Genomic DNA, 17,606 nt, shown 5'->3' on the forward strand with positions numbered 1-17,606 from the left:
ACCTGGTGGTCGGAGTCTACTACCAGCCACCCAATCAAGGAGAAGATGAGGATGAAACTTTTGAACAGCAAATTGCCAAGGTTTCAAGGAAGCATGATGTCGTAGTCATGGGGGACTTCAATTTCCCCGATATTTGTTGGGAGACAAATTCTGCAAAACATGGCCCCTCCAGGAAATTCCTGACTTGTGTGGTGGATAACCTCCTCCTACAGAAAGTGGAGGAAGGAACCAGAGGATCGGCTATCCTTGACTTGATCCTACCCAACAGAGATGACTTAGTGGATAAAGGAGCAGTTACAGGCATTCTGGGGGAAAGCGACCATGTTGTACTTGAGTTCTTGGTTCTAAGGGAAGCAAAAGCCGAGTGTAGTCAAACGCGTACCCTGGATTTTAGGAAAGCTGATTTTAATAAACTCAGAACAATGATCAGTCAGGTCCCATGGCAAGCAACGCTAACGAGAGAAGGAGTCCAAGATGGGTGGGAGCTTTTAAAAAAGGAAATTTTCAGGGCACAATTACAAACAATTCCAACAAGAAGAAAAGGTGGAAGACAACAGAAGAAGCCAATGTGGCTTCACAGAAAGCTTAGCGATGACCTGAAAACAAAAAAGGACACACATAGGAAGTGGAAAGAAGGCCAAGCTACAAAGGAAGAGTCCAGGCAGGTAGCACACAATTGCAGGGATGGCGTCAGGAAGGCTAAAGCTGAGAACGAGCTGAGGTTAGTGCGGGATGCTAAAAGCAACAAAAAGGCTTTCTTCAGCTACGTGCGTAGTAAAAGGCAGAGGAAAGAAATGGTGGTTCAGCTATTAAATAAGGATGGCAAAACGATAACAGATGACCCAGAAAAGGTAGAGGTGCTCAATTCCTACTTTGGCTCAGTCTTCTCTCAAAAGAGGGTTTATGACCCCCCTGGCAAAGGCGAAGTACAGGCTGAAGGGGCAGGATTGCAGCTTGAGATCCATAGGCATATGGTCAAGGAACACCTAATTACTTGGAATGAGTTCAAATCTCCAGGGCCAGATGAACTGCATCCTAGAGTAATAAAGGAACTGGCGGAAGAACTCCCAGAACCGCTGTCTATTCTCTTTGAGCAATCCTGGAGGACGGGGGAAGTGCCAGATGACTGGAGGAGGGCTAATGTTGTCCCTCTCTTCAAAAAGGGTAAAAAGGAGGAACCTGGGAACTACAGACCAGTCAGTCTGACATCAATCCCTGGGAAAATTCTGGAGCAGATGATAAAGCAATCCATCTGGAAGCACCTTGAAAACAATGCCGTGATTCCTCAAGGCCAACATGGATTTGTCAAGAACAAGTCCTGCCAGACAAATCTGATCTCATTTTTTGGTCAAGTCACCACCCTTGTGGACTGTGGGAATGCTGTGGACATAATACACCTTGACTTCAGCAAAGCTTTCGACAAAGTGCCCCATGATCTCCTGATGAGCAAAGTAGCTCAAAGTGGGCTAGATGAAACAACGATCCAGTGGATCCACAGTTGGCTACAGAATGGGACTCAAAGAGTGCTTCTCAATGGGACCTTCTCCAACGGGGGAGAGGTCACGAGCGGGGTACCGCAGGGCTCAGTCCTGGGCCCAGTGCTCTTCCACATTTTTATTAATGCCTGGGAGGAGGAGGTGCAGGGAATGCTGATCAGATTTGCAGATGACACAAAATTGGGCGGGATAGCTAATACCCTGGAAGACAGAAACAGAATTTAAAGTGATCTGGATAGACTGGAGCTCTGAGCAGAAAGCTACAGAATGATATTTAACAGGGATAAATGCCAAGTTCTGTACCTAGGAAAAAGAAACCAAATGCACAGTTACAAGATGGGGGATACGTGGCTAAACCACTCTATAAGCGAGAAGGATCTTGGAATTGTTGTCGATCACAAGCTGAATATGAGCCAACCATGTGATGTGGCTGCAAAAAAGGCCAATGTTCTTTTGGGCTGCATTAATAGAAACATAGCTTCCAAATCCCGGGAAGTACTAGTTCCCCTCTACTCAGCACTGGTTAGGCCTCATCTGGAGTACTGTGTCCAGTTCTGGGCACCACACTTTAAGAAGGATGCAGACCAACTGGAGAGGGTTCAGAGGAGGGCAACAAAGATGATCAGAGGACTTGAAACAAAGCCCTATGAAGAGAGCCTAAAAGAACTGGGCACGTTTAGCCTTGAGAAGAGGTGACTGAGGGGATATATGATAGCGCTTTTCAAGTACTTGAAAGGTTGCCACAGAGAGGAAGGCCAGGATCTCTTCTCGATCAGCCCAGAGTGCAGGACACGGAATAATGGGCTCAAGTGTCAGGAAGCCAGATTCCGGCTGAACATCAGGAAAAACTTCCTGACTGTTAGAGCAGTATGACAATGGGCTAATGGAGGCAGTGGGCTCTCCCACACTGGAGTCGTTCAAGACGAGGCTGGACAGCCATCTGTCAGGGATGCTCTGACTTGGATTCCTGCATTGAGCAGGGGGTTGGACCTGATGGCCTTGTAGGCCCCTTCCAACCCTACTATTCTATGATTCTATGATCTAAAACCACTTATTTAATGTATTTCTTTGCCGCCTTTTCAAAAAGGTGGACTATCCAAGGTGGCTTACAATATAAAGAGAGTAAAAACCAGTCTCATATCTTAACAGGGCCTTCAAAGGGTAAACAATGCTAAAATAAGCCAGTTAACAATAAAATACTCTTCCAAATATCTTAATAGCAGTGAATACCGTAAGGAGTGAGGAACTTCTTTCAGCCCAGTCACTGAATTCAATTTCAGAAAAGCTTTCGGAGGCTGCATTCCCGTTTCTAACAGGGGCTAAAGGCAAAAGGGATGGAGCAAAATTCCAAAAATGCCAACATATTGTAGAATAAACCTCTCACTGCCAATAACTAAGCCTGTTGACCTTTTAGAATAGGGAAAACAGTGCACAAAAGCCAGAAAACGGCCAAACAGTTGGCGGTTGGGGGGAAGGGGGCGTGGCCCTCTGGGAACCCCAAGAGGGCCTCATTTGTCCCCCAAACCTGAGGTTCCCCACTCCTGCTATATGCTACCAACTTGTAGCTTTTCACAGATAGTTTTATCAAGTCATAAACAAAAACCAGAGCGCGTTGTTTGCTTTAGAAACTGCAACAGTAAGCCAGTTATAAAAAACACAGCAGCACTAGTATTCAGTAACCAAGCAATTCTCTAGAAACATGAGGCATTTTTGCCCACTGACAAGAGGGTCAAGCTAGACGGGGCTTTTAAGCACATCTTGAAGCCAGACATCTGAGACATCCATGCCGAGATTCAAATGCAGACTTAAAGCCACATCTAGTCTGACCCAGAAAAAGAGCAGGACTCTAAGGCAGGGGGAGTTTTCCTCAGCAGGGAGCTCCCAAGAGCAGCCTTCCAAAAAAAGCCCAACTCCTGCAAATTGACAAGGACCCAAACATTTGTAGGCCAAGCAGGAGGTATTTGGCTGGTAGAGGGCAAAAGAAAATGGGATTTGACAGCGCTATTGCCATGGATTTTTGTGTCCGTAAACAAAGACTTTGGAAAGAAAGCTACCAAAAGGCACTGGAATGCAATGAAAACGTATTTCCAGTTTTTAGTACCTCTCTAGGTATAGTTGCATGAAGAGAAGTTGCATGTTTGTTTTTTCTTTTGAGGTGGCCCAGGCCTCTTGGGACTTTCCCCAGGGCTTTCTGCCAGGAGTTCAGACCTTGCTCCCCCCACAAAAGCCAGTCCTACCTCCATCACCAAGCAACCAAAAGCTGGTCAGATTCAAATCCCTAGCTTAAGTCCCCTTGATTTCAGTGGGTATACTCTAAGGATAACCAAGTTTGGACCCAACCCAATGTTTTCTCTATCCACTACTGGCTGCAGAAGTTAGCTGACTGGCAATCATAAAATAAACCCCAAACAATCGCAGAAGGCCTTACCTTATTCTGTTTTCGGGAATAACTTGAAGCTTGCAACATATATTAATTTCCTCAAACCTCTGACAGCCGAGGGACCCACCTTTTCTCAGTTGCAATGAGAGGTACACCTGCACTCTTACTCCAAAAAAAGACTTTACTTTTAGAGCAAACAAGAGCAGCCTGCCTTCAGAGGACTCAATGCTATCTCTCTGATCTATTATCAGAGCCAGCCTTCCCCACCAAAAAAAGTTGTAGTCCCAAACATCTGGAGGGCACCAGGTTGGGAAAGACAGGCAGGAATCTTCATGATCATTCCAATTGCACAGGGAACAGAGCGCTCAAGATTTTCAGTCCAGCTTCTGTGAGAGAAGGCAGAGTTGTCAGCCTGGCTGGGAATTTTAGAACCTCAGAAGGCAAAAGGGACAGGACAGAAGTAGTTTTTCAGGGTTCGATGAAGAGTCAGGAGAGGTCCCAAGAGTCAGGGAAGCCAAGGGCTTGATTTGAAAAAGGGTGACTGGAGAACCATAAATTCAAGAGAAAACAGAGCAGCAATAGAAAAGGCTCCACATCTTGGGGAATTCTCCCACTTGTGCCTTCTCCTGTAGCATTGGGACCTGGGGCAGTATCCAATGGTAGTCCTACCGAAACTAGGCACATTCACTTCAGTGGGTCTACTCTGTATAGAAGTACCGTTGGATACTCCCGGCAACCCAGGAGGCAGGTAGAAATAAGCGTTATGAAATGAGGGGCTGAATTTCATCTAGTGATCTAAATTACGGTCTGACTGCGTGGTTTTGGCAATTTTCCTATACCATTCATTTGGGGAGCCTTCGCTGCTGCTGATCCTGAACTGGGTGGAGGTGGGGAAATATTAATTCCGAAAATGTGCAAAGTCCATCCACCGAGGCTCTCTAAGCAAACATTTGAATTGCTGTTAGAACCCAAGACCACCTCCCCCAGCACAACTGCAACCAGCACATCATTATTATTTTTTTGTAAATAGCTTGAGAGCATTAATGATTCAGATTCAGTGCAAAAAAGATGCAGCACTGAAGTAATGGATTCCAACGGTGCCACCATCCCTGGCTCAGATCTGCCACAAAAAACAGCAAGTGGCTCCTTTGGTTAAGCCACCGGCCTCAGCTTCCCCGTCAACCATAAGCAGTTAATAATGCTCACTTACCTTACAACAAGATACGCAAAGCTAGCCTTGTGCTTAAGCAAGGGGTGCAAAACTTTGCTCAGCCCAAGGGCCAAATTCTATTTCAGAGAAGGTCTCGAGGGCCACATAACTGTGGTGGGAGGGGGCAAAGGAGATAGGGCCAAAAATACCAGCATATTGTGACTAAGTTTTAGGAGAGGCATTTCAACCTTTTAGAATTTGGGGGAGGGGAGAGAACTGGGCAAAAACCAGAAAGGCCCCAAGTAATCAGTGGCTAGGAAGGGGCGTGGCCTTCTGGGGAACCCTGGAAGGCTGGATTTGGACCACCAGAGGGCCAGATTTGGCCCCTGGGCCTGAAGTTCTACTCCTCTGGCTTAAGCAGTAGTTTGGTTGCCATAGGTGCCAAGGAATTCCATGTAGGCGAGTGAGGGGGCTGGCAGAGCAGGAGGAAGCACCCCACGTCCAGCATAGGAAAACCAAATGGGCTCCCAGCGGAGGGAGGCCCCATCCCTGAGCACCCCCAGCCTAGAAATGTAGCAGGCTATTGCTGGAGGAACAGAGCCCCCAGTGAACATCCTTCCACGCTTATTTACAAGGCTGCATAAAGCTATTTGGTAAATATGAAGTATGTCTTGTTTTTGTTTTCCTTGTATGGAGTAGTTGACATTCCTTGTGCGCAGCGCGTGTCTGCGTTCTGTCTTGTTCCTCTGTTTCGTCTTACGTGAGATCAGTTTTCCATTTCACCTCTCAATGTGGAAGTGGCCTTTGGCTCCACCACAGCTGCTAAAAAGCAAACTGTCCGGGACAAAATGCAATCTATTTGACTTTGGAAAGTCTCGGATCCGCTAACCACATACAGGGTGGAACATCCTGACAGTAAACAGCAGCTAGGAAGTATTTTCTAACACCCCCCCTCCCTCACCTAGGGAGGAGTGTTGATTAACAAGTTGTTGTTGTTGTTGTTGTTCAGTCGTTCAGTTGTGTCCGACTCTTCGTGACCCCATGGACCATAGCACGCCAGGCCTTCCTGTCCTGCGCTCTCTCCCGGAGCGTGCTCAAGTTCATATTCATTGCATCCGTGATGCTATCCAGCCATCTCATCCTCTGCCGTCCCCTTCTCCTTTTGCCTTCAGTCTTTCCCAGCATCAGGGTCTTTTCCAGGGAGTTTTCTCTTTGCGTTAGGTGGCCAAAATATTTGAGCTTCAGCTTCAGTCTCTGTCCTTCCAATGAGCACTCAGGGTTGCTTTCCTTTAGGATGGACTGATTTGACCTCCTTGCAGTCCAGGGGACTCGTAAGAGTCTTCTCCAGCACCACAGTTCGAAAGCATCAATTCTTCGGCGCTCAGCCTTCCTTATAGTCCAGCTCTCACAGCCATACATTACTACTGGGAAAACCATAGCTTTGATTATGCGGACCTTTGTCGGCAAGGTGATGTCTCTGCTTCTTACTATGCTGTCTAGGTTTGCCATAGCTTTCCTCCCAAGGAGCAAGCGTCTTTTAATTTCATGGCTACAGTCACCGTCTGCAGTGATCTTGGAGCCCAAGAAAGTAAAATCTGTCACTGCTTCCATTTCTTCCCCTTCTATATGCCAGGAAGTGATAGGGCCAGATGACATGATCTTAGTTTTTTTAATGTTGAGTTTCAAACCAGCTTTTGCACTCTCCTCTTTCACCCTCAACAAGAGGCTCTTTAGATCCTCTTCGCTTTCTGCCATTAGGGTGGTATCGTCTGCATATCGGAGGTTGTTGATAATTCTCCCGGCAATCTTAATTCCGACCTCTGATTCATCCAACCCGGCGTTTCTCATGATGTACTCTGCATATAAGTTAAATAAGCAGGGCGACAATATGCAGCCTTGTCGTACTCCTTTCCCAATTTTGAACCACTCGGTTGTTCCATCTCTGGTTCTTACTGTTGCTTCTTGACCCTCGTACAGGTTTCTCAGGAGACAAGTAAGGTGGTCTGGTACTCCCATCACTTTAAGAATTTGCCACAGTTTGTTGTGATCCACACAATCAAAGGCTTTAGCGTAGTCAATGAAGCAGAAATAGACTTTTTCTGGAATTCTCTTGCTTTCTCCATGATGCAGCGAATGTTGGCGATTTGATCTCTAGTTCCTCTGCCTCTTCGAAACCCAGCTTGTACTTCCGGTAGTTCTCGGTTCGCATACTGCTGAAGCCTAGCTTGTAGGATTTTGAGCATCACCTTGCTGGCATGTGAAATGAGTGCAATTGTACGGTAGTTTGAACACTCTTTGGAACTGGAATGTAAACTGACCTTTTCCAGTCTTGTGGCCACCGTCGAGTGTTCCAAATTTGTTGGCATATTGAGTGCAGCACTTTAACAGCATCATCTTTTAGGGTCTTAAATAGCTCAGCTGGAATACTGTCATCTCCGCTAGCCTTGTTGTTAGTAATGCTTCCTAAGGCCCACTTGACTTCACTCTCTAGGATGTCCGGCTCAAGTTCAGTGGCCGCACTATCATGGCTGTCAGGGACATTCAGATCTTTCCTGTATAGTTCTTCTGTGTATTCTTTCCACCTCTTCTTAATCTCATCTGCTTCTGTTAGGTCCTTGCCTTCTTTGTCCTTTATCATGCCCATCTTTGCACAAAACGTTCCCTTGAGATCTCCGATTTTCTTGAAAAGATCTCTAGTCTTTCCCACTCTGTTGTTTTCCTCGATTTCTTTGCATTGTTCATTTAAGAAGGCCTTCTTGTCTCTCCTTGCCATTCTCTGGAACTCTGCATTCAGTTGGATATATCTTCCCCTTTCTCCCTTGCTTTTCGCTTCCCTTCTTTCCTCAGCTACTTGTAAAGCCGCATCAGACAGCCACTTTGCTTTCTTGCATTTCTTTTTCTTTGGGATGGATTGAGTTGCTGCCTCCTGAACAATGTTACGGACCTCCATCCATAGTTCCTCAGGCACTCTGTCTATCAGGTCTAATCCCTGAAATCTATTCCTCACCTCCACTGTATATTCATAAGGGATATGATTTAGGTCATACCTGAATGGTTTAGTGGTTTTTCCTCCGTTCTTCAATTTAAGCCAAAATTTTGCAAGAAGCAGCTCATGATCTGAGCCACAGTCAGCTCCAGGTCTTGTTTTTACTTGACTGTATAGAGCTTCTCCATCTCTGGCTGCAAAGGACATAATCAATCTGATTTCGATATTGACCATCTGGTGATGTCCATGTGTAGAGTCGCCTCTTGTGCTGTTGGAAAAGAGTGTTTGCTATGATCAGCGTGTTCTCTTGGCAAAACTCTATTAGCCTTTGTCCTGCTTCATTTTGTACACCAAGGCCATGCCTGCCTGTTATCCCGGTGATTTCTTGACTTCCTACTTTAGCTTTCCAATCCCCTGTGATGAAGAGGACATCTTTTGTTGCTGTTATAGAATCATAGAATAGTAGGGTTGGAAGGGGCCTACAAGGCCATCGAGTCCAACCCCCTGCTCAATGCAGGAATCCAAGTCAGAGCATCCCTGACAAATGGCTGTCCAGCCTCGTCTTAAAGGCCTCCAGTGTGGGAGAGCCCACCACCTCCCCAGGTAATTGGTTCCATTGCCGTATTGCTCTGACACTCAGGAAGTTTTTCCTGATGTTCAGCCGGAATCTGGCTTCCTGTAACTTGAGCCCATTATTCCGTGTCCTGCACTCTGGGATGATCAAGAAGAGATCCTGGCCTTCTTCTCTGTGACAACCTTTCAAGTACTTGAAGAGTGCTATCATATCTCCCCTCAGTCTTCTCTTCTCAAGGCTAAACATGCCCAGTTCTTTCAGTCTCTCTTCATAGGGCTTTGTTTCCAGTCCCCTGATCATCTTTGTTGCCCTCCTTTGAACCCTCTCCAGCTTGTCTGCATCCTTCTTAAAGTGTGGTGCCCAGAACTGGACACAGTACTCCAGATGAGGCCTAACCAGTGCTGAGTAGAGGGGAACTAGTACTTCCCGGGATTTGGAAGCGATGCTTCTATTAATGCAGCCCAAAATAGCATTTGCCTTTTTTGCAGCCACATCACATTGTTGGCTCATATTCAGCTTGTGATCGACGACAATTCCAAGATCCTTCTCGCTCGTAGTGTGGTTGAGCCACGTATCCCCCATCTTGTAACTGTGCATTTGGTTTCTTTTTCCTAGGTGCAGAACTTGGCATTTGTCCCTATTAAATGCCATTCTGTTGTTTTCTGCCCAGCACTCCAGTCTATCCAGATCACTTTGAATTTTGTTTCTGTCTTCCAAAGTATTAGCTATCCCTCCCAATTTTGTGTCATCTGCAAATTTGATCAGCATTCCCTGCACCTCCTCCTCCAAGTCATTAATAAAAATGTTGAAGAGCACTGGGCCCAGGACTGAGCCCTGCGGTACCCCGCTCGTTACCTCTCCCCAGCTTGAGAAGGTCCCATTGATAAGCACTCTTTGAGTCCGATTCTGTAGCCAACTGTGGATCCACATGATCGTTGTTTCATCTAGCCCACTTCGAGCAAGTTTGCTCATCAGGATATCATGGGGCACTTTGTCGAAAGCTTTGCTGAAGTCGAGGTATATGATGTCTACAGCATTCCCACGGTCTACAAGGGAGGTGACTTGATCAAAAAATGAGATCAGATTTGTCTGGCAGGACTTGTTTTTGACAAATCCATGTTGGCTTCGAGTAATCACGGCATTGTTGTCAAGGTGCTTCCAGATGGATTGCTTTATGATCTGCTCCAGAATTTTCCCAGGGATTGATGTCAGACTGACTGGTCTGTAGTTCCCAGGTTCCTCCTTTTTACCCTTTTTGAAGATAGGGACAACGTTAGCCCTCCTCCAGTCATCTGGCACTTCCCCGGTCCTCCATGATTTCTCAAAGAGAATAGACAGCGGTTCTGAGAGTTCTTCTGCCAGTTCCTTTATTACTCTAGGATGCAGTTCATCTGGCCCTGGAGATTTGAACTCATTCAAAGTAATGAGGTGTTCCTTGACCATATGCCTGTCGATCTCAAGCTGCAGTCCTGCCCCTTCAGCCTGTACTTCGCCTTTGCCAGGGGGGTCATAGACCCTCTTTTGGGAGAAGACTGAGCCAAAGTAGGAATTGAGCACCTCTGCCTTTTCTTTGTCATCTGTTATCATTTTGCCATCCTTATTTAATAGCTGAACAACCATTTCTTTCCTCTGCCTTTTACTATGCACGTAGCTGAAGAAAGCCTTTTTGTTGTTTTTAGCATCCCTCGCTAACCTCACCTCGTTCTCCGCTTTAGCCTTCCTGACGCCATCCCTGCAATTCTGTGCTACCTGCCTGTACTCTTCCTTTGTTACTTGGCCTTCTTTCCACTTCTTATATGTGTCCTTTTTTGTTTTCAGGTCATCCCTAAGCTTTTTGTGAAGCCACATTGGCTTCTTCTGTTGTCTTCCACCTTTTCTTCTTGTTGGAATTGTTTGTGATTGTGCCTTGAGAATTTCCTTTTTTAAAAGTTCCCACCCATCTTGGACTCCTTTTCTCGCTAGCATTGTTTGCCATGGGACCTTACTGATCATTGTTCTGAGTTTATTAAAATCAGCTTTCCTAAAATCCAGGGTACGCGTTTGAGTACACTCGGCTTTTGCTTCCCTTAGAACCAAGAACTCAAGTACAACATGGTCGCTTTCCCCCAGAGTTCCTGTAACTGCTACTTTATCCACTAAGTCATCTCTGTTGGTTAGGATCAAGTCAAGGATAGCCGATCCTCTAGTTCCTTCCTCTACTTTCTGTAGGAGGAAGTTATCCGCCACACAAGTCAGGAATTTCCTGGAGGGGCCATGTTTTGCAGAATTTGTCTCCCAACAAATATCGGGGAAATTGAAGTCCCCCATTACTACTACATCATGCTTCCTTAAAACATTGGCTATTTGCTTTTCAAAAGTTTCATCCTTGGCTTCTCCTTGATTGGGTGGCCGGTAGTAGACTCCGACCACCAGGTTCCTTTTATTCTTTGCTCCATTTATTTCAACCCAGATGCTCTCGATGGGGCTACCAAGCTCCTCCTCCTGTATTTCTGTGCAGAGATATGTATTTTTCACATACAGTGCAACCCCGCCTCCCTTTCTGTTCCTCCTGTTCTTTTTGAACAAGTTATATCCTTCAACTGCTGTATTCCAGTCATGAGAGTCATCCCACCAAGTCTCAGTTATACCTATCAAGTCATAATTTCCCTCCTGTATTAAGAGTTCAAGTTCGTTCTGTTTGTTTCCCATACTCTGGGCATTAGTATATAGACATCGAAGACCATGTGCTTCATAGTCTGGCTTTCTTCCTACATGTGTCTGAAGACTATTATTGGGCGCTATCAGCGCTGTTCTCTCCATTGCAGTGCATGCGCCTACGTCCATTGTTACCCCCAACATTACATCTCCCTTCCCCGTAGGATTCAGTTTAAAGCCCTCCTGATGAAGTTCTTCATGCTGTGTCCAAACACATTCTTCCCAGCCTTTGTGAGGTGCAACCCATCCCTAGCCAACAGCCCATCTTCCAGGAAGTATAGCCCGTGGTCCCAGAATCCAAATCTCTCTCGTCGGCACCACCTTCGTAGCCAGTCATTCACCCGGAGTATTTTTCGTTCCCTTTCTATCCCTCTTCTAACTACTGGAAGGATGGATGAGAAAACTATCTGGGCCCCAAAGTTCTTGAGTTTCCTTCCCAAAGCTTCAAAGTCTGACGTGATCTCTTCGTAGCTCCGCTTGGCGGTATCATTTGTTCCCACATGGATGAGAAGAAAGGGATACCTGTCAGTGGGCTTTATGAGTGCAGGCAACCTTTCAGTCACGTCTCTAATCTGTCCTCCCGGGAGACAACATACCTGGCGAGTCCACGGGTCTTCGCGACATACTTGGGTCTCGATCCCACGCAGCAAGGAGTCTCCCACTACTACCACTCTTCTCTTCTTCTTCTTGTAGGCCTGGGTTTCATCGCCTCTGTTTGACTGACCTTTAGCCTCTTGCTCACTCTCATGCAGGTTCCCCTGTGATTCTTCCTCTGCAGGCTGTCCTCCAGTCTCATCTGCAAGTACCTGGAATCGGTTCCACAGCTCCACCGCTTCCACTGGTGCAGAGTGGCGTCTAGTTCTTCTTCTCCTAACTGTCACCGTTTTCCAAGGAGTATCCTCTACTCCATTTTTCTTCTCCTCAGCATTTCCCACTTCTGCCTCATCTTGCTGTTGCTCTTCAAGCTTCTGGTCTGCCCTTTGCTGCTGTAGTTCCCCCATTCTGTCCAAGAACTCTTCGTGTTCTCTTATTCCCCGGAGGGTTGACAGTCGCCGCTCCAGTCCACTTACTTTTTCCTCCAGCAGCGTGATCAACTTGCACTTGTTGCAGGTGTAGGCCATGTTGTTCTCAGGCAAGAAAACAAACATTGCACACACCTTGCAGGTCACCACCACTGGAGAGTCTTGTCCTTCCATAGCCCCTTTTCCCTTTTTGTGTCTAGCTTTGTGATTGTTCTAGACTAGCCTGTGCCTGCTCCTCTACTCAGTAGAGGTTAAAAGCAGAGTCCCACTGGTGTGGAAGTGTGTGTTACAAGACAAATAAATGGGAAAAAGTTAGTTAAAAAAAAAATGTTAGGGGCCTCCCCCTTGACCTCCCCTGCCGAACTCCCCTGGCCAACTCCTGTTTGCTCCCCCTGTTCGCTCGCTCTCTGGGACCCTGCCTGCTTCTGTAGTCCCTGGACCAGCTGGAGCAGCTTGCTCTGCTCTGCTCAGCTGGGAGGCGGGAAACAGACTGAAGCTTCCCGCCCAGTCAGCTGCTGGGAGTACTCAGGCCACACCCCTCCAATTCAGTTGGAGCTCTCAGAAGCTCCTGGTGAGCTCACAGCCAGTCAGAAGGATAAAGGGCAGCGCCCTGGGCTTCCTGCAACCCACTTACCTCTTAGCCTCTGTCTCCTTTGTCTCCTTTGTCTCTTCAACCACTGCAACTCCCCTGGCCAACTCCTGTTTGCTCCCCCTGTTCGCTCGCTCTGTTCGCTCGCTCTCTGGGAGCTTGCCTGCTTCTGTAGTCCCTGGACCAGCTGGAGCAGCTTGCTCTGCTCTGCTCTGCTCAGCTGGGAGGCGGGAAACAGACTGAAACAGACTGTTAGTTCTAGAAGGTGTTGTAGGTCTTCATAGAACCGATCAACCTCAGCTTCTTCGGCCTCAGTGGTTGGGGCATAGACTTGAATTACTGTGATGTTGAATGGTTTGCCTTGGATTCGTACTGAGATCATTCTGTCGTTTTTGAGATTGTACCCTGGTACTGCTTTTCCCACCCTTTTGTTGACTATGAGTGCTACTCCATTTCTTCTACGGGATTCTTGCCCACAGTAGTAGATATGATGGTCACCTGAATTAAATTCGCCCATGCTTGTCCATGTTAGTTTGCTGATTCCCAGGATGTCGATGTTCAATCTTGCCATCTCATGTTTGACCACCTCCAGCTTACCTTGATTCATTGACCTTACATTCCAGGTTCCTAAACAATATTGTTCTTTACAGCATCGGACTTTCTTTTCACCACCAGACACATCCACAGCTGAGTGTCCTTTTGGCTTTGGCCCAGCTGCTTCACTCTTCCTGGCGCTACTTGGAAATTCCCTCTGCTCTTCCCCAGGAGTATATTGGACACCTTCCGACCTGAGAGGCTCATCTTCTGGCGTCATCTCTTGTAGCCTTGGGATACATTCCCTGGGGTTTTCTTGGCAAGAATCCTGGAGTGGGTTGCCATTTCCTTCTCCGGTGGGCCACATTTTGTCAGAACTCTCCACCATGACCTGTCTGTCTTGGGTGGCCCAGCCCGGCATAGCTTATGGCTTCACTGAGTTACGCAAGCCCCTTCGCCACAACAAGGCAGTGATCCATGGAGGGGCCTCCCCTGCTATATCTTTAACCAAAATAGCAAATCCTTTCCCTCCTCCTTTTTTTTTTTTTTTTTGCATTTAAATCAGCATAGGATAAAACTGCTGTACAGTAAATGAATCTTGAGCTGGCAGCAAAGAGCCTCAAGGAATGTGTAATGGTGTGGGGAGGGAAGGGGACCCAGTGTTCATATGTGAAACCTGAGCGTATGAATTGGAGGCCCATTATATTGCATTCCAGCCTGAGGCAAGTAAACTCAATTTTTTGGAGAGTTTAAAGTTTCTTAGTTTGAAATGCATGCAGTTAGGTGCTTAAAACTCAACATGCAAACATTTTTGTCATCTCCACCCACCCCGAAGTTTAAACGGAGCAGAGCATCTGTGGTTTTCTTTTCTTTCTTTCTTTCTTTTTTTTTTAAAAAGGTCATGCATGCTTGCTTAATCCCATCTGGGTGCAAACACATCCAGGCAATCTCTGTGATATTTATACGGACTGGAAGAACGAGGGCTGGTTTGTCCTGTTACCCAGGGGCTTAAGGGTGGGTCTGGATTCTGCTAAGTTACTCAAGGGCCTCTCAAACTATTTCCACGAACCCTGATGTGACCTTAAAAAAAGGTAAAGGTGACCCCAACCAGTCGTGTCCCACTCTAGGGTGTGGTGCTCATCTCCATTTCTGAGCCGAAGAGCCAGCGCTGTCCGAAGACGCTTCCATGGTCATGTGGCCGGCATGACTGAACACCGAGGTGCACAGAACACTGTTACCTTTCCCGCCGAAGCGGTACCTATTTTGCTACGTGCAATTTCTTGCTTTCGAACTGCTAGGTTGGCAGGAGCTGGGACTGAAGACGGGAGCTCACTCCATCACGCGGCACTCGGGTCTCGAACTGCTGTCCTGCCGGCCTTCTGGTCTGCAGTTCAGCGTCTTAACCACTAAGCCACCACAGCCTCAATGTGAGCTTAGGCAAGAACAATTTTTTTAAACCCTCTTTCCCTCCTGTTTTGCATTTGGGGAGTTGAGTTTTAGGGAGGCAAGTGTGCCTGTCTTTGGGGCAGAAGGTGAAAGGACAGGGCAGGCTGCCAAGTTTTTCTAAGCGTCTTAAAACCAAAACTGACAGAAGTCCTGTGTTTGAGATTGACTCTCAGTCAAGCCCATTGCACTGGAGAATTGAATGAATTCTAAACTGATACTTTAGCTGCCTGCAGGCTGTTGCTTCTTTGCTACTGCTGTGTGTCTGTCCAACTCTCACATCTCTCATTTTCTGTCCTTGGGAAGGGCTCATTTGAAATTTTTCTTTTTCAAGTATCTCTTGGGCCACATTCCTAAGCACACTAACTAGGGAGGAAAGACCCATTGAATCCATTGGGACTGACTTGGAAGTAAATGTGTGCAGGATTTTGCTGCTGGGTACTGTCATACAGAAAGGACAGTCCCCAAGGTGGAGTTCGTAAGGACTGTTGCTGGGAAATGTGTATTTCGGAGCAGTGCTCCAGCTTCCAAGGAGCATAGAGAAGACCACTGAAGGTCTGCTGTGGAGCCCCTGTATAGTGTGGGGGATGGAGGGTTATGAGAGAAAGGAGACAGAGCCCACCTTCAGCTCTGCCAAGAAACCAGCTCCACCTGGCTTTGCTTCTCCCCTGACTGTCTTTCAGCAGCCATTCCATCATGCTGCTATGGAGGGAGGGAGAGGAAGCCAGGCCACTCCATCGGCTCAGCCAGGAGACCAACCATTCTTGTCTCCTCCTCTCTTTGAATGGCTGCTTCTGGTTGTGACAAGACAGCCACAACTTCTGGCTGCCATACAGCATCAAAGCTGCTTTCCTGCTGGCCTTTATAAGAACCATATGCCATTAAGAACTGGTGGCTGAGTTCCATTGTTTTCCTCTTCCCTCCCCATCCCTTGTGTCATGTCTCTTTGGACTGTAACCCTGAGGGTAGAGACTGTCTTTTTTTAGTTCTTGTTGACCCGTAAGCTGCCCTTGGGAGACCTTCTGGCTGAAGAGTGGGCTATACATGCCTTTAATAAATACTGTATGAGGTGCACGTGCAATTTGTGTGGGACACGGTTCCGGCCTGGTGGGCAGTCACACCATTGCCCTGCAATCAACCCAAGAGCGGGAACTGGAGTGTCACAGAACCGACACTCCCTTTCGGCTGTATATCAGCCTCCCCCAACTTTGCGCCCTTCAGTTGTGTTGGACTACAACCCCTATTATCCACAGCCAGCATGACTGGGGATGATGAAAGTTGTAGCAAGCTACTCTAACCACTACAGACCCGTCACATTTGATGGATGAGGGAAGGATGTTGCAAATCCTTCCCTCATTTGCAGCTAGAGTTGCAAAGGGGTATGTGGCATTTTTAGAAAAAGAAGTTGGATTAGTTCAGGAGGAAGGAGGGTTCCTCATTGCTCTTGTCATCATGCTGGGAAACTTGATTTTGTGCCTGCGTTTTATTCCTGCCCTTGAGTTCAATGCTGGCTGCCTCACCACTGCTGTGTCCTCTGCGCTTGTGCATTCCGGACGAGGGGACGTAAGGCAGCGTTTGCAACCTGGCAGCTTCTTGTTCCACGCTCCTCGTGGCCAGGAATAAACTAAGATGGAAAAGGGATAAAGGTTAGGAGGGGAGGGAAGAGGAAAAACAAATACCTCCATTCCAATGTTTTGTTGCAAAGCAAGGTGGTAAATTACGAGTTCAAGGAAGAGCTATCTTTCTCTCTGATGTACTAGCTTTCTTCCAGCAGAGTCTGTGTCTTTTTGTAAGTCTGTGTTTGTGAGGGGTGGTGGCTCTAAGTTAAAAGCATCAAAAAAACTTGTCTTCTCTCTGTTCTAAGCTGGTAGAACCCAGGAAGGACTCTTTGTCATGTGGCCATGCTAAACGTACATATCTCTTCTGAGAGAGGACGGTGGGAAGAGGCTAGTAGCAGGTGAGGTGGAGGCAGTGAAGTTAGTGTTCCAATCTACAGTTGTTGCTTAATTAAAGGAATTTTAAATTGAATGATCAAATCAGGTTTTAATCGTTTGACTGACCAACTTAACTTTTTTGTTTTGTTCTTTTCTCTGCTCCTTCAGGAGGCCTGATTCTTTTCCTAGCCAGCCCTTGAACCTAGTATGGGTAATGGTCAAGCAACGGATGGCCAAGTGAGTTTAAAACAGAAAAATGCAAAGTCTGTACTCCATGGATGTATCTTGCCGGAGGTGAGTGACCGCAGTGGGTAACATGTTTTTTATTTGGATGGGCCACAAGCATCCCTTCTGTCCTTGTGATGGTTGCAAAACCACAGAAGATAAAATGGTAATTGAGCAGCAAGCTTAAAATCAGTGGTGGAGAAACAGTACAAAGATTCCAAATCCCCCCCACCCCAAGTCTGTGAGAAGAGGGTGAGTTTCTCCAAGTGCAAGGGTGCAGAACTTCTTTTAGCCCAAAGGCCAAATTCCATTTCTGAGAAGTTCTTGGGCCACATTCCAGTGGTGTGTGGGGCCAAAGGCCAAGGGGTGGGCCCAAAATACCAATAAATGCCAGCTTATTGTAGCCTCAAGCTCTTCCTGCCAGTCATTGAGCCTTTGGAGAGGCATTTCAACCTTTTAGAATGGGGGAAAAACTGCACAAAAGCTAGGAGACTACCAAACAATTGCAGCGGGGGGGGGGGGGGGAGGGATCAAAAGTGGGTGTGGCCTTCTGGGGCCACATGCAGATTTGGCCCTCGG

General features: G+C 47.0%; 1 protein-coding gene across 12 annotated transcripts in view; it reads left to right on the forward strand.

Moving 5' to 3' along the window:
• LOC146333957 (mitochondrial coenzyme A transporter SLC25A42-like) overlaps positions 1-17,606 on the forward strand; it is a 133,823-nt gene that overhangs the window by 2,420 nt on the left and 113,797 nt on the right. For 7 of the 12 annotated variants that reach the window (XR_014786405.1, XM_084825006.1, XM_084825004.1 and 4 more), the window contains exon 2: positions 16,971-17,096. Coding sequence is in view for 11 of the 12 variants with exons in the window: in XM_084825006.1 (XP_084681132.1) it covers positions 17,081-17,096 (16 nt within the window). In the remaining variant the exon portion in view is untranslated. Of the gene's footprint in view, positions 1-13,541; positions 13,759-14,552; positions 14,680-16,732; positions 16,826-16,970; positions 17,097-17,606 lie in introns of all 12 variants that reach the window. The other 5 variants (XM_084824999.1, XM_084825000.1, XM_084824997.1 and 2 more) reach the window with 4 other exon arrangements.

The sequence above is a fragment of the Heloderma suspectum genome, chromosome W (assembly GCF_057233095.1).
Source record: "Heloderma suspectum isolate Gila_16-S chromosome W, 16-S_ref, whole genome shotgun sequence".
Lineage (NCBI taxonomy): Eukaryota > Metazoa > Chordata > Lepidosauria > Squamata > Helodermatidae > Heloderma > Heloderma suspectum.